The sequence below is a fragment of the Typopeltis vanoorti genome, chromosome 10, assembly GCF_054136105.1.
Source record: "Typopeltis vanoorti isolate ZY-2024b chromosome 10, IOZ_Tvanoo_1.0, whole genome shotgun sequence".
NCBI lineage: Eukaryota > Metazoa > Arthropoda > Arachnida > Uropygi > Thelyphonidae > Typopeltis > Typopeltis vanoorti.
Window position 1 is genome coordinate 57,078,588 of NC_143558.1, and position 13,648 is coordinate 57,092,235.

General features: G+C 36.6%; 1 protein-coding gene across 1 annotated transcript in view; it reads left to right on the forward strand.

Annotated features, from left to right (window-relative positions):
• Positions 1-13,648, forward strand: part of LOC150102437 (protein phosphatase 1 regulatory subunit 14C) — a 95,886-nt gene that overhangs the window by 44,581 nt on the left and 37,657 nt on the right. Inside the window, exon 3 of the mRNA XM_090399637.1 lies at positions 1,730-1,816. Coding sequence (XP_090255763.1) covers positions 1,730-1,816 — 87 coding nt within the window. The remainder of the gene's footprint in view (positions 1-1,729; positions 1,817-13,648) is intronic.

Genomic DNA, 13,648 nt, shown 5'->3' on the forward strand with positions numbered 1-13,648 from the left:
TGACCATTACTGTTTGAGCTTGCTGATCACCTTTCCTCTTATATATTCTCCGCAACATTTTCTTTTTCTGTAGCTCATGTTTAATGTTACTACTCATCCATTTAAGTCTTACCTGATTTACCCTCCTGATCTTAGGTATATAATTTGATATTGCTTCATCTAGATGCCCCCCTTAACTATCTCATGCACTACTACTGATATCCTTCCCTTGCTGTTTTTTTTAACCATGGCAAGGTTTCAAGCTTCCTCCTAAGTGTGTCATAAATACCTGACTTGTAGTTCCACATATATCCTTTCTTGACAGAATATTCCTCATGTTTTACCATTTCCCAAGTCAAAATCACATGGTCACTTTCCCCATTTGGAGGCAAAGTGACCACCTTGGTTATGTATAGTTCTTCTGATCCTGTGACCAGGTCCAATACTCTTGCACCACAAGTCCCCTCCATCACATGCTACCTGAAGTAATTCTCTCAGTAGGTGTATAAATTCTATTTCCTTCCTACCATGTAATCTTTCTTCTTTCCAGTCTATATTTCCTATCTCCATAGTTGAAGTCTCCCATAATAATTACTCATCTTGCACTCATTGTACTAATTTGTTGAAAGTTTATTTTTCACTTGGTTAGACTATAATAAATTTGGTTTAATCCTTTATCCAAGTGTGAGCAAACAAAGTTTGCGCCTGAAAATATCTTCAAAACTGGGGTAAGGTAGTACAACACCAGGCAACTTGTACTCGAACTTTGAGTTGCCTGGTGTTGTACTAAAACATAGGAATAGTTTTTTTAAAACTATTCCTATGTAGCCACTGAAGATGGTCTGTAATATTCAGACTGAAATATTTGGCAAATTAAACATTATTCTTGTGTTAACGTGTATGTATTTTTAATGATGATGCATGTCTTCCAAATCATCCTTGGTACCCCCCCCCCCCTCTCTCCCATCCTGTAGCAACAAATTATAAAGCAACTCTTAGCAAAAACATCTGTTAAGTGAATTTTTGTTGAATTAGTTTAATAAATTGTGGTATCAGTGTATTAACCATATTAATTTGTAAATTAATATGGTTATTATAAACTGTGTAAAGTAAAGGATTTCTTTTTGTACCTTTATTTTTTGTTTTGTTTGGCAATATGGTAATGCTAGAGTGAACAATGGTATTATAATGCTGTCCTATGTTGTCTCATTGGGCATTCACTCATTGCTGGATTTCAACTGTCTGATGGAATACCTTTCACGTTGTTATATGTAATTAAGTGCAGACATTTAGTAGTTAATTAATCTGGAACCATAGTTAGTGCTTTTGTCAGAACTACTATGTTAAAATCCAGGTACAGCAGTGATGAGGATTGACTATATTCAACTATTACTAAAGTTAAAATCCAGTCCTGTCTGCCTCTAGGCTATAACAATAGATCTAGGATAATACAGACTCATCCCTACCATCTCTTCAACTGCTACTGTCTCAAATTTCTCTTTTGCATCTGCAAACCTGTCTTTATATCAGCACTACCTGACATGAGCTTTCTTCTTTACACTTGAAAACTAAGTAATTTGAATATAAAAAAAATTCGGAAGCTACGATTTATTAAAATATTAATTTTTTCTTCAGTAACATGTTTATTTTTTGTGAATGTCAATGATGCTATCACGCCAAACAATGAATTTATCATTTATGTAACACATGAAATGTTACTGTGTAGTTAAAGTATTTCATAAATTTTTAGGATGACTCGCAGACGTATGATGTAGAGATAGATCTGGATGAATTATTAGATATTGAAGCAGATCCTGCCAGAAAAGATTGGCTCCGGGTAAGTGTTTTTAATTTAACTTTGCCATAAACTGGAATGATGTTTCTGTTAACTTTTCATTTCCTGTAGGTATTGTATATGTAAGACCAAAATATTTTAATGTTCCAGTAGCATTTTTTTTTTTTTTTAAAATCATTTTCACACAATAAGAGGTGGCCACTTGTGTAGCAAATAAAATGCACTGTGTAGGCTGTGGCCAACAGATTACTTTGCTCTTGCTCTTGCAAAGTAATCTGTTGATATTCTTTTTTTGAAGAGCTGGAGATTATAATCTTTGGGAAATGCTTGATTGGAAAGTTCTGTTCCACAGAACTGAGATAGCTGTAATGAATGGGAAAGGTAGGGTAGCAGTTTTGGTGAATCAATGGTCAAGCTGCAAAATTTTGGGTAGCTGTTGCTCATGTTAGGTTTACAAGAATTGGGGGGGAGGATATAATTGGATGCCAGTTCTAAATGATGACATGGAAGTATCTGTAGAAGAAACACAATGTGGAAACTGATCATCTGTGAGACAGTGACTGAATAGTCTGAGTGAGAGAGAGAGAGAGAGAGAAGGGAGTCTTTCAACTGAACCTCTCTCTCTCTCTCTCTCTCATGAACAGCTTCAAGAATTTTTAGAGAGGTTTTTAGGTGTACCACTCCAAATGCAAGAGCAGTATTCTAAGATTGGCAGATTTATTATTTGTTCAGAGTAAGTAGCTGGCCAGATAAAGTATTTTCAAGCAACATATGGATGCCTAGTTTTTTGGAAGCCAAGGATGCTATAGAAAATGTGATTTGCCAGGAACGACTAAAAGTCAGTCGGGGAGGGGAGAGAGAGATCTGGTCTTGACTGTTAAGTTGAACGTTATCAACTATTAGAAGAGAAGAACTAAGGTCTTTTTTTTGCAAGAGAAAAAAAATTAAACAAAATTGGGAGTATTGAAGGTGGCTTGGTTTGTTATCATCCCATTGTGTGGAGATCAGTATTTATAACATTCATTATAGATATTAAAGCTTGGGATACTTTACACATGAGTAGTGCTATCATCAGTAAAGTTGTGGATATTGTTTGAGATTAGTGAAGAGAACATCATTTATGATGAAGAGGATGGGTGAAATAGGGGTCCTGAGGAACAATAGTCAAAAAACATGTGGAAATGCCCCCCCCCCTTACCATTCTCATTTGATGACTCAAGAGAACACTGGCATTCCAATTAGAGCTCTCAATGCCACATGCTATCAAATGTGTTGGAAATATAACCAAAAACATCAACAATACTTGCAAAAAAAAAAAAAAAAAAAAAAATTGTACATTTTTACCAACATTCATTAGCAGCAATATAAATGGTTGCACACTACCATTTGGTCATCCAAATCTGATCTGTTAATCCTAATGGAATCTTAGCTGGCCTGTAGTTGTTTATATAACTACAGTCCACTTCACCTGTTTGAGGTACAGATACACTTTACACAATTCCTTTCATCAAGGTGTTGCATGTGCATTTGTTAGAACTGATCCAAGATCAGAAAATGCCAAAACCTTGATTTCCTATCCCTTTCTCCAATTTGATTCTATCCTCTTCTGAATCTGCCATTCCTGCTCTTATGGCTCAAATTTCTTTTTGCCACACTTTGTTGCATTCCTATTATTCTCCAAATTCTGAAAATTTCTCTGCCTCTTTCACTACCTATCTGAAAAGTTTTTTTTCAGTCTGAATACCCAAATTCTACAAATGCTTGTGGGAATGCTGCTATTTGTTGTTAGCACAGATCTAATACAAATAATCTATCTGCTTACCAGAATATCAGATAATCTTCATCATCCTGCTGATATCCTTGCTCTTTTCTTAACCAGTTATTTTTCTAAATACACTGTATATGTTGACTTTACTATGGAATGCCCTTCACCCAGCCATTCTCACTCTTGTGACCATGGAAAAGAAGCTGTAATTGGTAAGAATGGAAACAGTAATCATATCTTGGAAAGGAATGATTATTGTTTCCATTTTTCTGAACTAAATACCTGCTTTAATTTGATGACTTCCTCTCTCATTGTCTCTTGAGTTGCTTTCTCATAGATGCTCTGTTGATGCATAATATACCAAAAGAGAAATACTCGTATTTCTCTGAACATTGCCATGGAAATATCTGTATCTCTACTACTGGTATTTCCATGGGCACTGCTCCACTGAACTGACTGCTACCTCCACTTTCCTCTACTCACATGTGGACATGAGCAGCTACTAGTCAACACCCATAATATACATTTCAACTCCAAACTCAGTGAACCAATTTCTCATCCTTTGCCTTCATTTCTTACATCTCTGCTCTTTGGAAAAGTCTTTCCCCATACTATTTTCCTTAATGATTACAAATTATTTTCTTATTTCTAACTGCTTGTCTGCACATGTTACTATCATGTCATAGGTCTTGGGATCTCTCGTGTATGGGGCATAAATACAGTGTATATGTATGTATATTATATATATTAGGAGAGAAAGCCATTTCTCTCCTAAGATTTCCTCACTAGGGGTAGAGTACCCCAAGGCTCTGTACTTTCATCCACTCCTTTCTTGTACATAAATTACCTTATGACAGTATACCCTTTCCTCCTCTCTTCTTTTGAAAAATCTTGTACTTATTTATTCGAAGTTTCAAGATCTTCCAAAATCAATTCCTTAAACTGAATCTTTTTGCTGTTTTTCAATTCAGTTTTTTTCTGTTTGAAAATATAATCTTGTGAACTTCAATTCTACCAACATACTGTCTTGTTTTACGTTCATTCGAAGAAGCAAATTAGTTCAAATAATGAAATAAAATGTGCATGAATTGCAAGATAAAACGTGATGATAGTGGCTGAGATAAATATGATATTAAATAGACAGCACTGTCATAAATTTGTTGGCTGAATAGATAGTGCACTCTCCAGCCAGCAGACTTTGTATTTGAGACGGTGGCATAAATGTTTGTGAAAGTCTTTTAGACACAGTATACACATATTATATTGAACACCATTATAACAACATAATGTTCTGTAATGAACTGTGGAAATGACTGAATTCCCTCACAAATAAGGTCACAAAATACAGCTGTTGAGTCATTATGGAAAAAAGTATTAAATGAAAAATAAAAGAAAGGAGAAAACTTAGCTGGGAAGGAGAAAAGAGATTGGCACAGCTGGCATGAACAAGTCAGCTGAATAGTTGCATTAGATCTCTGTCCATTTACAAAGCTGATGTTCCCAATATCTGTGCCATTCCATATTATTTGGCTGACTGATGCAGGCTAGCTGTTTATCAGTGACTCATGAAATTGATTGAGTTTTCAGGTTATTTTTGATTTTAATGGTACACACACATATTTAGTTCATTATGATTTGAGGTAAGTAACATTAAGTGAATATAACATTTCACTATTTATTCTGGATATTCATTAGTCCTGAGACCAGTGAAAATCTAGAATTTGAATTTGGAAGTTTTAAATTTCATATATTTTTTAGAAAAGGCAATGCAAATACAAAAATAAATAGAAGAAAAGTCATTAGTGTTTTTTTTTTTTTTTTTTTTTTTTGTCAATCCCACCTATAAAAGATTAAACTTTTTTTTTGTGGGTAGGAACAGTGCTTATTAGAACATTTTAGTATTATGGATGGGCTAGGCATTGAATGATCTTGGAACTTTATAAGCTGCTTCATACCCATATTAGGTGGGACTATGGTTCTACAGTGGTATTCAACAGTGGTACTCAACTCACCAACCATTCTGTTGGTTGGTGAGTTGGCCTCTCCATCTGAACAGCTCACTTGGCTATTAAGGCTGGTAATGTAATAAGGATCTCTATGCACAAGGGTGGTCTCAAAAGTTCTCGGCCTCGACCATAGATGGCAACACTATCGGCATGATTTTTTTTCTCAGTTGATACATCTGTCATAAGCATCCATGTGAAATTGCAAGTCATTCTATCAAGTAGTTTGTTTTACACAGCTGTCTGAAGCGAAAGTTTTATCCCTTGAAATGGATAAAATTGAGTATCGTGCTGTTACAAAATTCTTTGTAAAAGAAGGTTTAACGCCAAAATAAATTCATTCAAAGGTCATAAAAGTTTATGGGCACTATTATCCTTCATTTTCCACAATTAAGAAATGGGCTGCCTTGTTTAAATGCGTACCAGCCTTGACGATGATCCATGTAAAGGACATCCAAAAAGTATTTTTGATATATTTATTTTATTGATATTGATATTTTATATATTTAACGACACTAGAAATCATTGATCAAGTGCACTATATGGTATCGGATAACCAGTAAGTCAAAGTGCGTGAAATTGCTGAGACAATAGGCATTTCAAAAGAACATGAAGGATATATTTTGCATGAAGAATTGCAAATGAAAAAGCCTTTGCATAAGATGGGTGCCGCTCTTGCTAACTGTGGATCAAAAAATCACTTACATGAAAATCTCTGAACAGTGCTTGGAGCGTTTTAACAAGAATAAAACCAGAATCTAAACAACAGTCAAAACAGTGGACAGAAGCTAGTTGTTCAGTGCCAAAGAAGAAAAATTCAGTTCCATCATCAGGAAAGGTCATGGCATTGGTGTTTTGGGATGCTAAAGGCATTTTGTTTATTAATTATCTTGATAAGGGTAAAACAATAACCGGGGAATATTATTCCGATGTTTTAACCAGGCTAGACGAAAACATTTGTGAGAAAAGACCCAATTTGCAGAATTTAAAAATCATCTTTCATCAGGACTATGCATCTATCCACAAAGGTGTTTTGGCAATGGGAAAATTAAGGGATCTGCACTATGAATTGTTGGAACATCCACCCTATTCCTCCAGATTCGGGTCCCCTTTGACTTCTATCTCTTCTCAAAACTAAAACTCTTCCTCACTGGTCAGCATTTTTCTTCGAATCAAGAGGTGATTTCAGCTGTATTATTCTTAAGGGATATTATGTTGAAAAATAAAAATAATTTTGAAATTATACATTCGTTTTTTCATTGTTAGCCCGAGAACTTTTCAGACCACCCTCATATGTCTTCTTGAGTTTGAAAAAGCATAAGATAAGGTGGCAATTTTTTTAAAAAAAAAAAAAATGTTCTAAACATTGTCTTGCACTGTAAATGGAACTTTATACAAAGTAATATCTACGAAGGTGGTCTGAAAAGTTCTTGACCATAGGTGGCAACACTATCAGTAAGATTTTTTTTTCTAAGTTGGTACATCTGTCATAATCATCCATGTGAAATTGCAAGTCATTCTATCAAGTAGTTTGTTTTATACAGCTGTTTGAAGCAAAAGTGTTGTCTGTATCCCTTGAAATGGATAAAATTGAGTATCGTGTTGTTATAAAATTCTTTGTAAAAGAAGGTTTAACCGCAAAAGAAATTTTGCCCACAATTCGAAGTTCACAACACTTTATGGGCACTCTTCTCCTTCATTTTCGACAATTAAGAAATGGGCTGCCGAGTTTAAATGTGGCCATACCAGCCTTGAAGATCATCCATTATGGTATTGGATGACCGGCGAGTTAAAGTGCATGAAATTGCTGAGACTATAGGCATTTTCAAAAGAACGTGTAGGATATATTTTGCATGAAGAATTGCAAATGAAAAAGCTTTTGGATGCGCAAGATGGGTGCCACGCTTGCCCACAGCAGATCAAAAATGCACTTGCATGATAATCTCTGAACAGTGCTGCTTGGAGTGTTTTAACAGGAATAAAACTGATTTTGTGCATCGATTTATTACTATGGATGAAACTTGGATTCACCATTCTGGTGTGTAATGGATACCATTACACACCAGAATCCAAACAGCAGTCAAAACAGTAGACAGAAGCTGGTTGTTCAGCGCCAAAGAAGACAAAGTCGGTTCCATCAGCAGGAAAGGTCATGGCATCGGTGTTTTGGGATGCTGAAGGTATTTTGTTTATTAATTATCTTGAAAAGGGTAAAACAATAACCGGGGAATATTATTGCGATCTTTTAAACAGACTAGACGAAAAAAATCGTGAGAAAAGACCCAGTTTGCAGAATTACAAAATCATCTTTCATCAGGACAATGCACCTGCCCACAAAGGTTTTGGCAATGGGAAAATTAAGGGATCTGCACTATGAATTGTTAGAATATCTACCCTATTCCCCAGATTTGGCTCCCTCTGACTTGTATCTCTTCCCAAAACTTACTCTTCCTTGCTGGTCAGCGTTTTTCTTTGAATCAAGAGGTGATTGCAGCTGTAGATGGGTATTTTGCAAATCTTACTGAGAACCACTACAAGGATGGGATAATGTCACTGGAGCATCGCTGGAATAAATGTATTTGTCTTAAGGGAGATTACGTTGAAAAAATTAAAATAATTTAGAAATTATAAATTTGTGTTTTCATCGTTAAGCTGAGAACTTTTCAGACCACCCTCGTAGTTTATATATAAGTTGCAAATTAGTGGTTAGAGTTGAAGGATATAATGTTAGAGATTAAAATGGGGCATTGATTTAGCCTAAACCAGTGATGCCGAACCTTTTTATCCAGGCGTGTCAAACATCTTTTTTTTTTTTTTTTAAATATTGACGTTGTTGATGTGCCACTTGCATACATGCATTATAAATTTAACTACTTAATCATAGATGGTGATTTACACATATCATATTAGGCTATTTATTTAATAGGACATTGATATGCAATCTATGAATTCATATTATACAATTAATTTAATAAACTGAAATTATTGAAATTAGTTTTTTCATCAGAATACCAATATTTTTCAACATCCAAGGTGTGTCACCTGAAACCCTCAAGTGTGTCAGTGCTGACACGCGTGTCATAGGTTCGCCATCACTGGCCTAAACCATTATATCCCTTCAACTCTACAAGGTTGAAGGAATGATGATTTTTGCTAAATCAGGTGATCTGTATAGACCAAATTATTATATCAAGTGATAAACTTGATGTCTAAGGGATATTAAATTCTTTAATGTTATTATTAAACCATTAGTTGTTATCTCTAAGACTTCTAGGACCTCTTAGACTGACTCTAGGTTGTAGATGTTTTATCTCCTGGCAGAACACCACTTTGCTTACTGGAGGCCTGAAGTAGTTTACTTTGGTCTTCAGAGCACGGACTCCAGTTTCTGTTCATCTTTCTCCCTTTTTTTTTTTTTTTGCACATGCAGTGTGGGTGATACTCTCCAAGGACATGCCAGTTACACTGTTGAGACTCGCCACTCTCCAATTTGAAGGTTCACCAGAAAAGCAGTTCTGCAGGCAGACAGGCCATCAGATAGTTCACAGGACTGAACCTGATAACAAATTGGGAAAGAACTATTGAGGCAATGCATGAACAGGACACTTGGTTTCCCTCTGTGGGTGGTATGTTTGCAAGTCTTTTGCTTCCCATTTCATGTCCCTTCTTTTCATTTAACTTTTCCTCTGTATCAATATGGAAAGACATTATAACCAAATAGTTTTGTTGCGGATCACCACAAATCTCTCATAAAAAACAGTGCCCCCCCCCTTCCAAAAAAAACAGTCAAAAAATAAATAAAGCAACAAAACCCAATTAAAAATTCACAAACAGTATTAATAATTCTTGGAGGCAAAAAGCTTCCACATTACCAACATTCACCATTAAGAGCTACATAAATGATGTGCACTGCCACTTAGTCACCCAAACTAGATCTGTTATTCCTAATGGAATCTCAGCTGGTGACCTCCACAACTACCTCTGTCTCCCCCTACCCAAAGTAAACCCTTACAAATTTATTCTCTCACAAGGGAAGTGCAAGGAGCAACCATCAGAATTGATTACCTGTCAGAAATGAACAACTCCCCCTCCCCATTTGATCTACTCTGACTCAAAATTAATTTATCTCTGAAGCTTGATTTTCTGTTCTTGATCCAAATAGTAACTCGTCTTCCTTGGGAACTTATCTGCAGCTCAAACTGGCATCCTAACTCCCTTGATCAGTGGAATAGATTCCTTTCCGTTGATCCCTTGAGCAATAGCCAATACCTAAGCTATGAGCAGTGACATAATACAATCTTTGAACCATACATTCCTTTCCATTCTGCTAACATCCTTCACCTTGTTTTTAAACTTTTTCCAAATACACTATAAATATCAGTCCTCCTTGGTAACTCAGACTACAGCCTCATCCAAGTTTTCTTCACGTGGAGTAACCTTCACATACTGTAATTCTTGGTCTTATGTCCTTTGGTGCAAGGGTGGTGAATGTAATGACCTCCATGATTTTTACTCTTCCTTTCCATGTTGCACTTACCATTTGAATTCTCCTAATCCAAGCTCCTGCTCGATAGTTTTTTGGTTCTGCGTGAGAGATTAAACTGATAGTTCAGTAGTGGTTAGTCCATCATATCTCCCTTTGATATGAGACAGGAGTATGGCCGTTGATGCACAGTTCAGTAATCAGCTCTGCCTGGATTGCATATGCACCTGGGGCCTTATTGTTATTATGCTCCTGAACTGCTCTTCATCTTCAAGCCTAAGTAGAGATGGTTCCAACTTAGGATACCACAGGGTTCTTAATAACATTCAATTTGGGATTCAGTTTGTGCTTAAGTTTATTAATTAGCCCATACAGCTCCTTGTAATTGTGATTTCTCTTCTGGTATGCAGCCTCTTTATATCTCTTAGCATAATATTTTTTTGTCTTGCCTGATGTGTTTCATGACTTCTTGATGTAATCTCTTATATTGTTTAATCTCTCTGTCTCCTTGTTTGTTCATCTTCCTCCTCCTCTTGATTGGATCCCATGTTGACCCTGAGATTCACGGGTCTTTTGGTCAATTGAGCATAGATTTTCTCGACTGTATCCTGTATTGTCTTTGACCTCCCCCCCCCAGAACATTTCAGATAAAGCTCTTTATCAAACTTCAGAAAGTTTGATGCTCTTTTGAGAGCATCCATCTTATTAATATTTCTTCCATGAAACCTCTGGGGATTAATTTGACATCTAGCCTACTGGGATGGGACTGACGCAGGAGGTTTCAGATTCTGTCTTACTTTGGCTCTTACTAGCAGATATCCCTTCAACTCTACCATTGTCTGTCCCAGGATGTGTTGATCAAGTAGAGGTACATTATGTGTGCTTCTGAAGCAAGTATTAATAATAGAGCTAGATTTTTTCTCTCATGGTGGTGCATGATTGGCTTGCTTTCAGGGCTGTGTTTATGCACGGATCCTCCACGAGGCTCTACCGGGGGGGGGGGCAGATAATGAGGTAGGGGCCTCAGAGCACTAATGCCTCGGGCCCCACCTGCCTCGGGAAAAGTGTATGGCCCTGCTTGCCTTTTTGAAGTGATGAATGCAGATGTGAAGGAATTCAAGAGATCATATGATGACAGGTGGTGTGAGTAGTATGTGACCTCTCTTAATGAGTCCTAACTCCCTGGTTGATCTCTTGTAGTAATAATAATAATAACTGATCTGCTCACATGAGCAAATTCCAGCATGAGCATCAGGTTTTCCTAGACCAAACCTTCCACACTCATGCCTAATTGTCATGCTCTTTCCCACATTTGCATTGATGTATCATAGAATGAAGAGAAGAGATTGGCAGGATTTTGTAGGATTTCATAGAGTTCTATGAAAACCTACAAAACAGTCTGTAGGAATTCATAGGACTCCTCACTTTCTTCACTATGCTGATCTCTATGTGGATGTGCATGGTATTACGATTGACACATCTGTAGGATGAGTCTTATGAGCCTTAAGTCTAATAAAAAGTATCTTATCATTTATGAACTTGTTTGGCTAACCTTTCCTTAGTACCACAGCTACCCCCATGCTTTGAATTCCTCCTCCTCCTCCTCCTCCCCTCCCTCCCCCTCCCCCAAGTAAACAACCAGCTCATCATCTTGCCTGCTGAAATATTCCATAATACATCTGGTCTCTTATTCCCAGAATGTTAATTCCGTACCTTTCCATCTTTTACAATGTCAAGAGAACCCTTCTGAAGACCTGGACATTCCATGAGTGTATATAAGGTTTATATGCACTCATGAAGTCGACTCTGAAGTCGATCCCATATCCTCTGTATCCTTTATCCATAATGACACTGACATATACTGGGGGAGTGTAATATACTTCTTGAACAGGACCCTATTCCTAAGTTCTGAATGCAGTTCTGATTATTCTGCATGACAACCTTGCTTTTATATATATAAAATTCAGCCAAGAAACCATCAATTGCTTTTACTTCATTCTCTTTAAACACTGTGACAGTCATCAATAACCAACTTCTTTTCCTGAAGTTCCACCAGTGAATTAATGATGAGCAACATAAATTCTACCACTTAATTCTCGATCCACAGTTAATTTTCTATAGCCATGAAAAGGTTTGGAGATTGGTTGCTGTCAACATTTCAGTGGCATTTCATTTAATCTCACAGATAGGCCTGCTTGGGAAACTACCATTCTATTGATCTGCTTTTTGTCAATTGCAGCTTCTTTTCATGATTCACTACATGTTATGGTAGATCTAATCTCCAGAATTTTCTACCATTGCTGAAGTACCTCAGTACACTGTTTTCCCATCCCCTCTCTTCCTTTTGCACATATGACCTATTGTCTGAAATCTCATTGACTTCAGACATATTCATACTGTCATCAAACCTATTCATAGCTTTGATGACACTGCACTGTTTTTTTTTTACACCAGACCTTGTAGTGTCATATCATTAGAAACCTCAAGATTTTCCATAACCAGTGCTTGAAACTAATTTCCTTACTGTTTTTCAGTGGAGTGAGGATGACTTTGTGAACTTCATTGCTACCAAAATACTGTCTTAATTTCTCAAGAATGAAATAAACATAGCTCTCGCATCACTTCCTTTTACTTTTGAGCAGTCATGATGAGATCTCGCTTCTTCTATCCACACTTTCCATCTTACCTGGCACTGATTACATTTCAGTCATAGCTTCTGCAGCCTCCAACAAACTATGTGTACTTTTCTACTCAACATGCTACTTCTTATCTGTACAACTTGTAACACTGTATAAATTCCAAATCTGCCCAACATTGGAATACTGCTCACACATTTAGGGGTGATGCACCAAAAAATCTGAAATTGTTTGATGCTATTCAGACGATAGCAGTGATGACCCTCTCTCTCACACAGATTCATTCCAATTGCCATCTCTCTCATATGTGTCCGGTTTATTCTTTATGTCCCTGTGATTGAAATCATCAATCATAGGGACATAAAGAATAGAGTCTAAATTCTTAGCCTCTATATACGAGTTGCCCAGTCGTGAAATTACTTCACGTTCAAACTTTTTTTGCTTACTTGGATGAAGGATTAAACCAAGAATATAATTTCTTGGCATCTTTAATTTATAGTATAAATTTATAGTTTTACCATGCGGAAAAACTTCCAACATCTGTCTCTAATCCAGAGTATTTTAGTAATAAGATGTGACACCTTTTGGCTACTTGTATATGGAAATATGACTTGTGCATTACTGGAGTAATACTTCTGGGGAGATAGGATGGAAAAAATGGTGGCCCGTGTGTTAGTGTTTTGTGTCATGTATTATTGATGATGATTTGTGTTGGTATTAGTTCAGTGCGATAGTTTGAATGATAAATGATATATACAGAGGTAGGTGTTCTTCATTTTCTGAGGTTTTTTAAGGTGAAATATTTGCTACTGATGCTGGTAGATCGATTTGATCTACGGGATATATAAATATAGAGTAACATTTTATTGCTGGTAGACACCTAAGAGTGTCTACGGGATTTGCTAGTGGACCCTCAAAAGTCCACAGGATTGTCTTTGCCTGCTCGGGGCACCTGAGGGATCTCTACTCTTTCTTCATCTGTGTCTC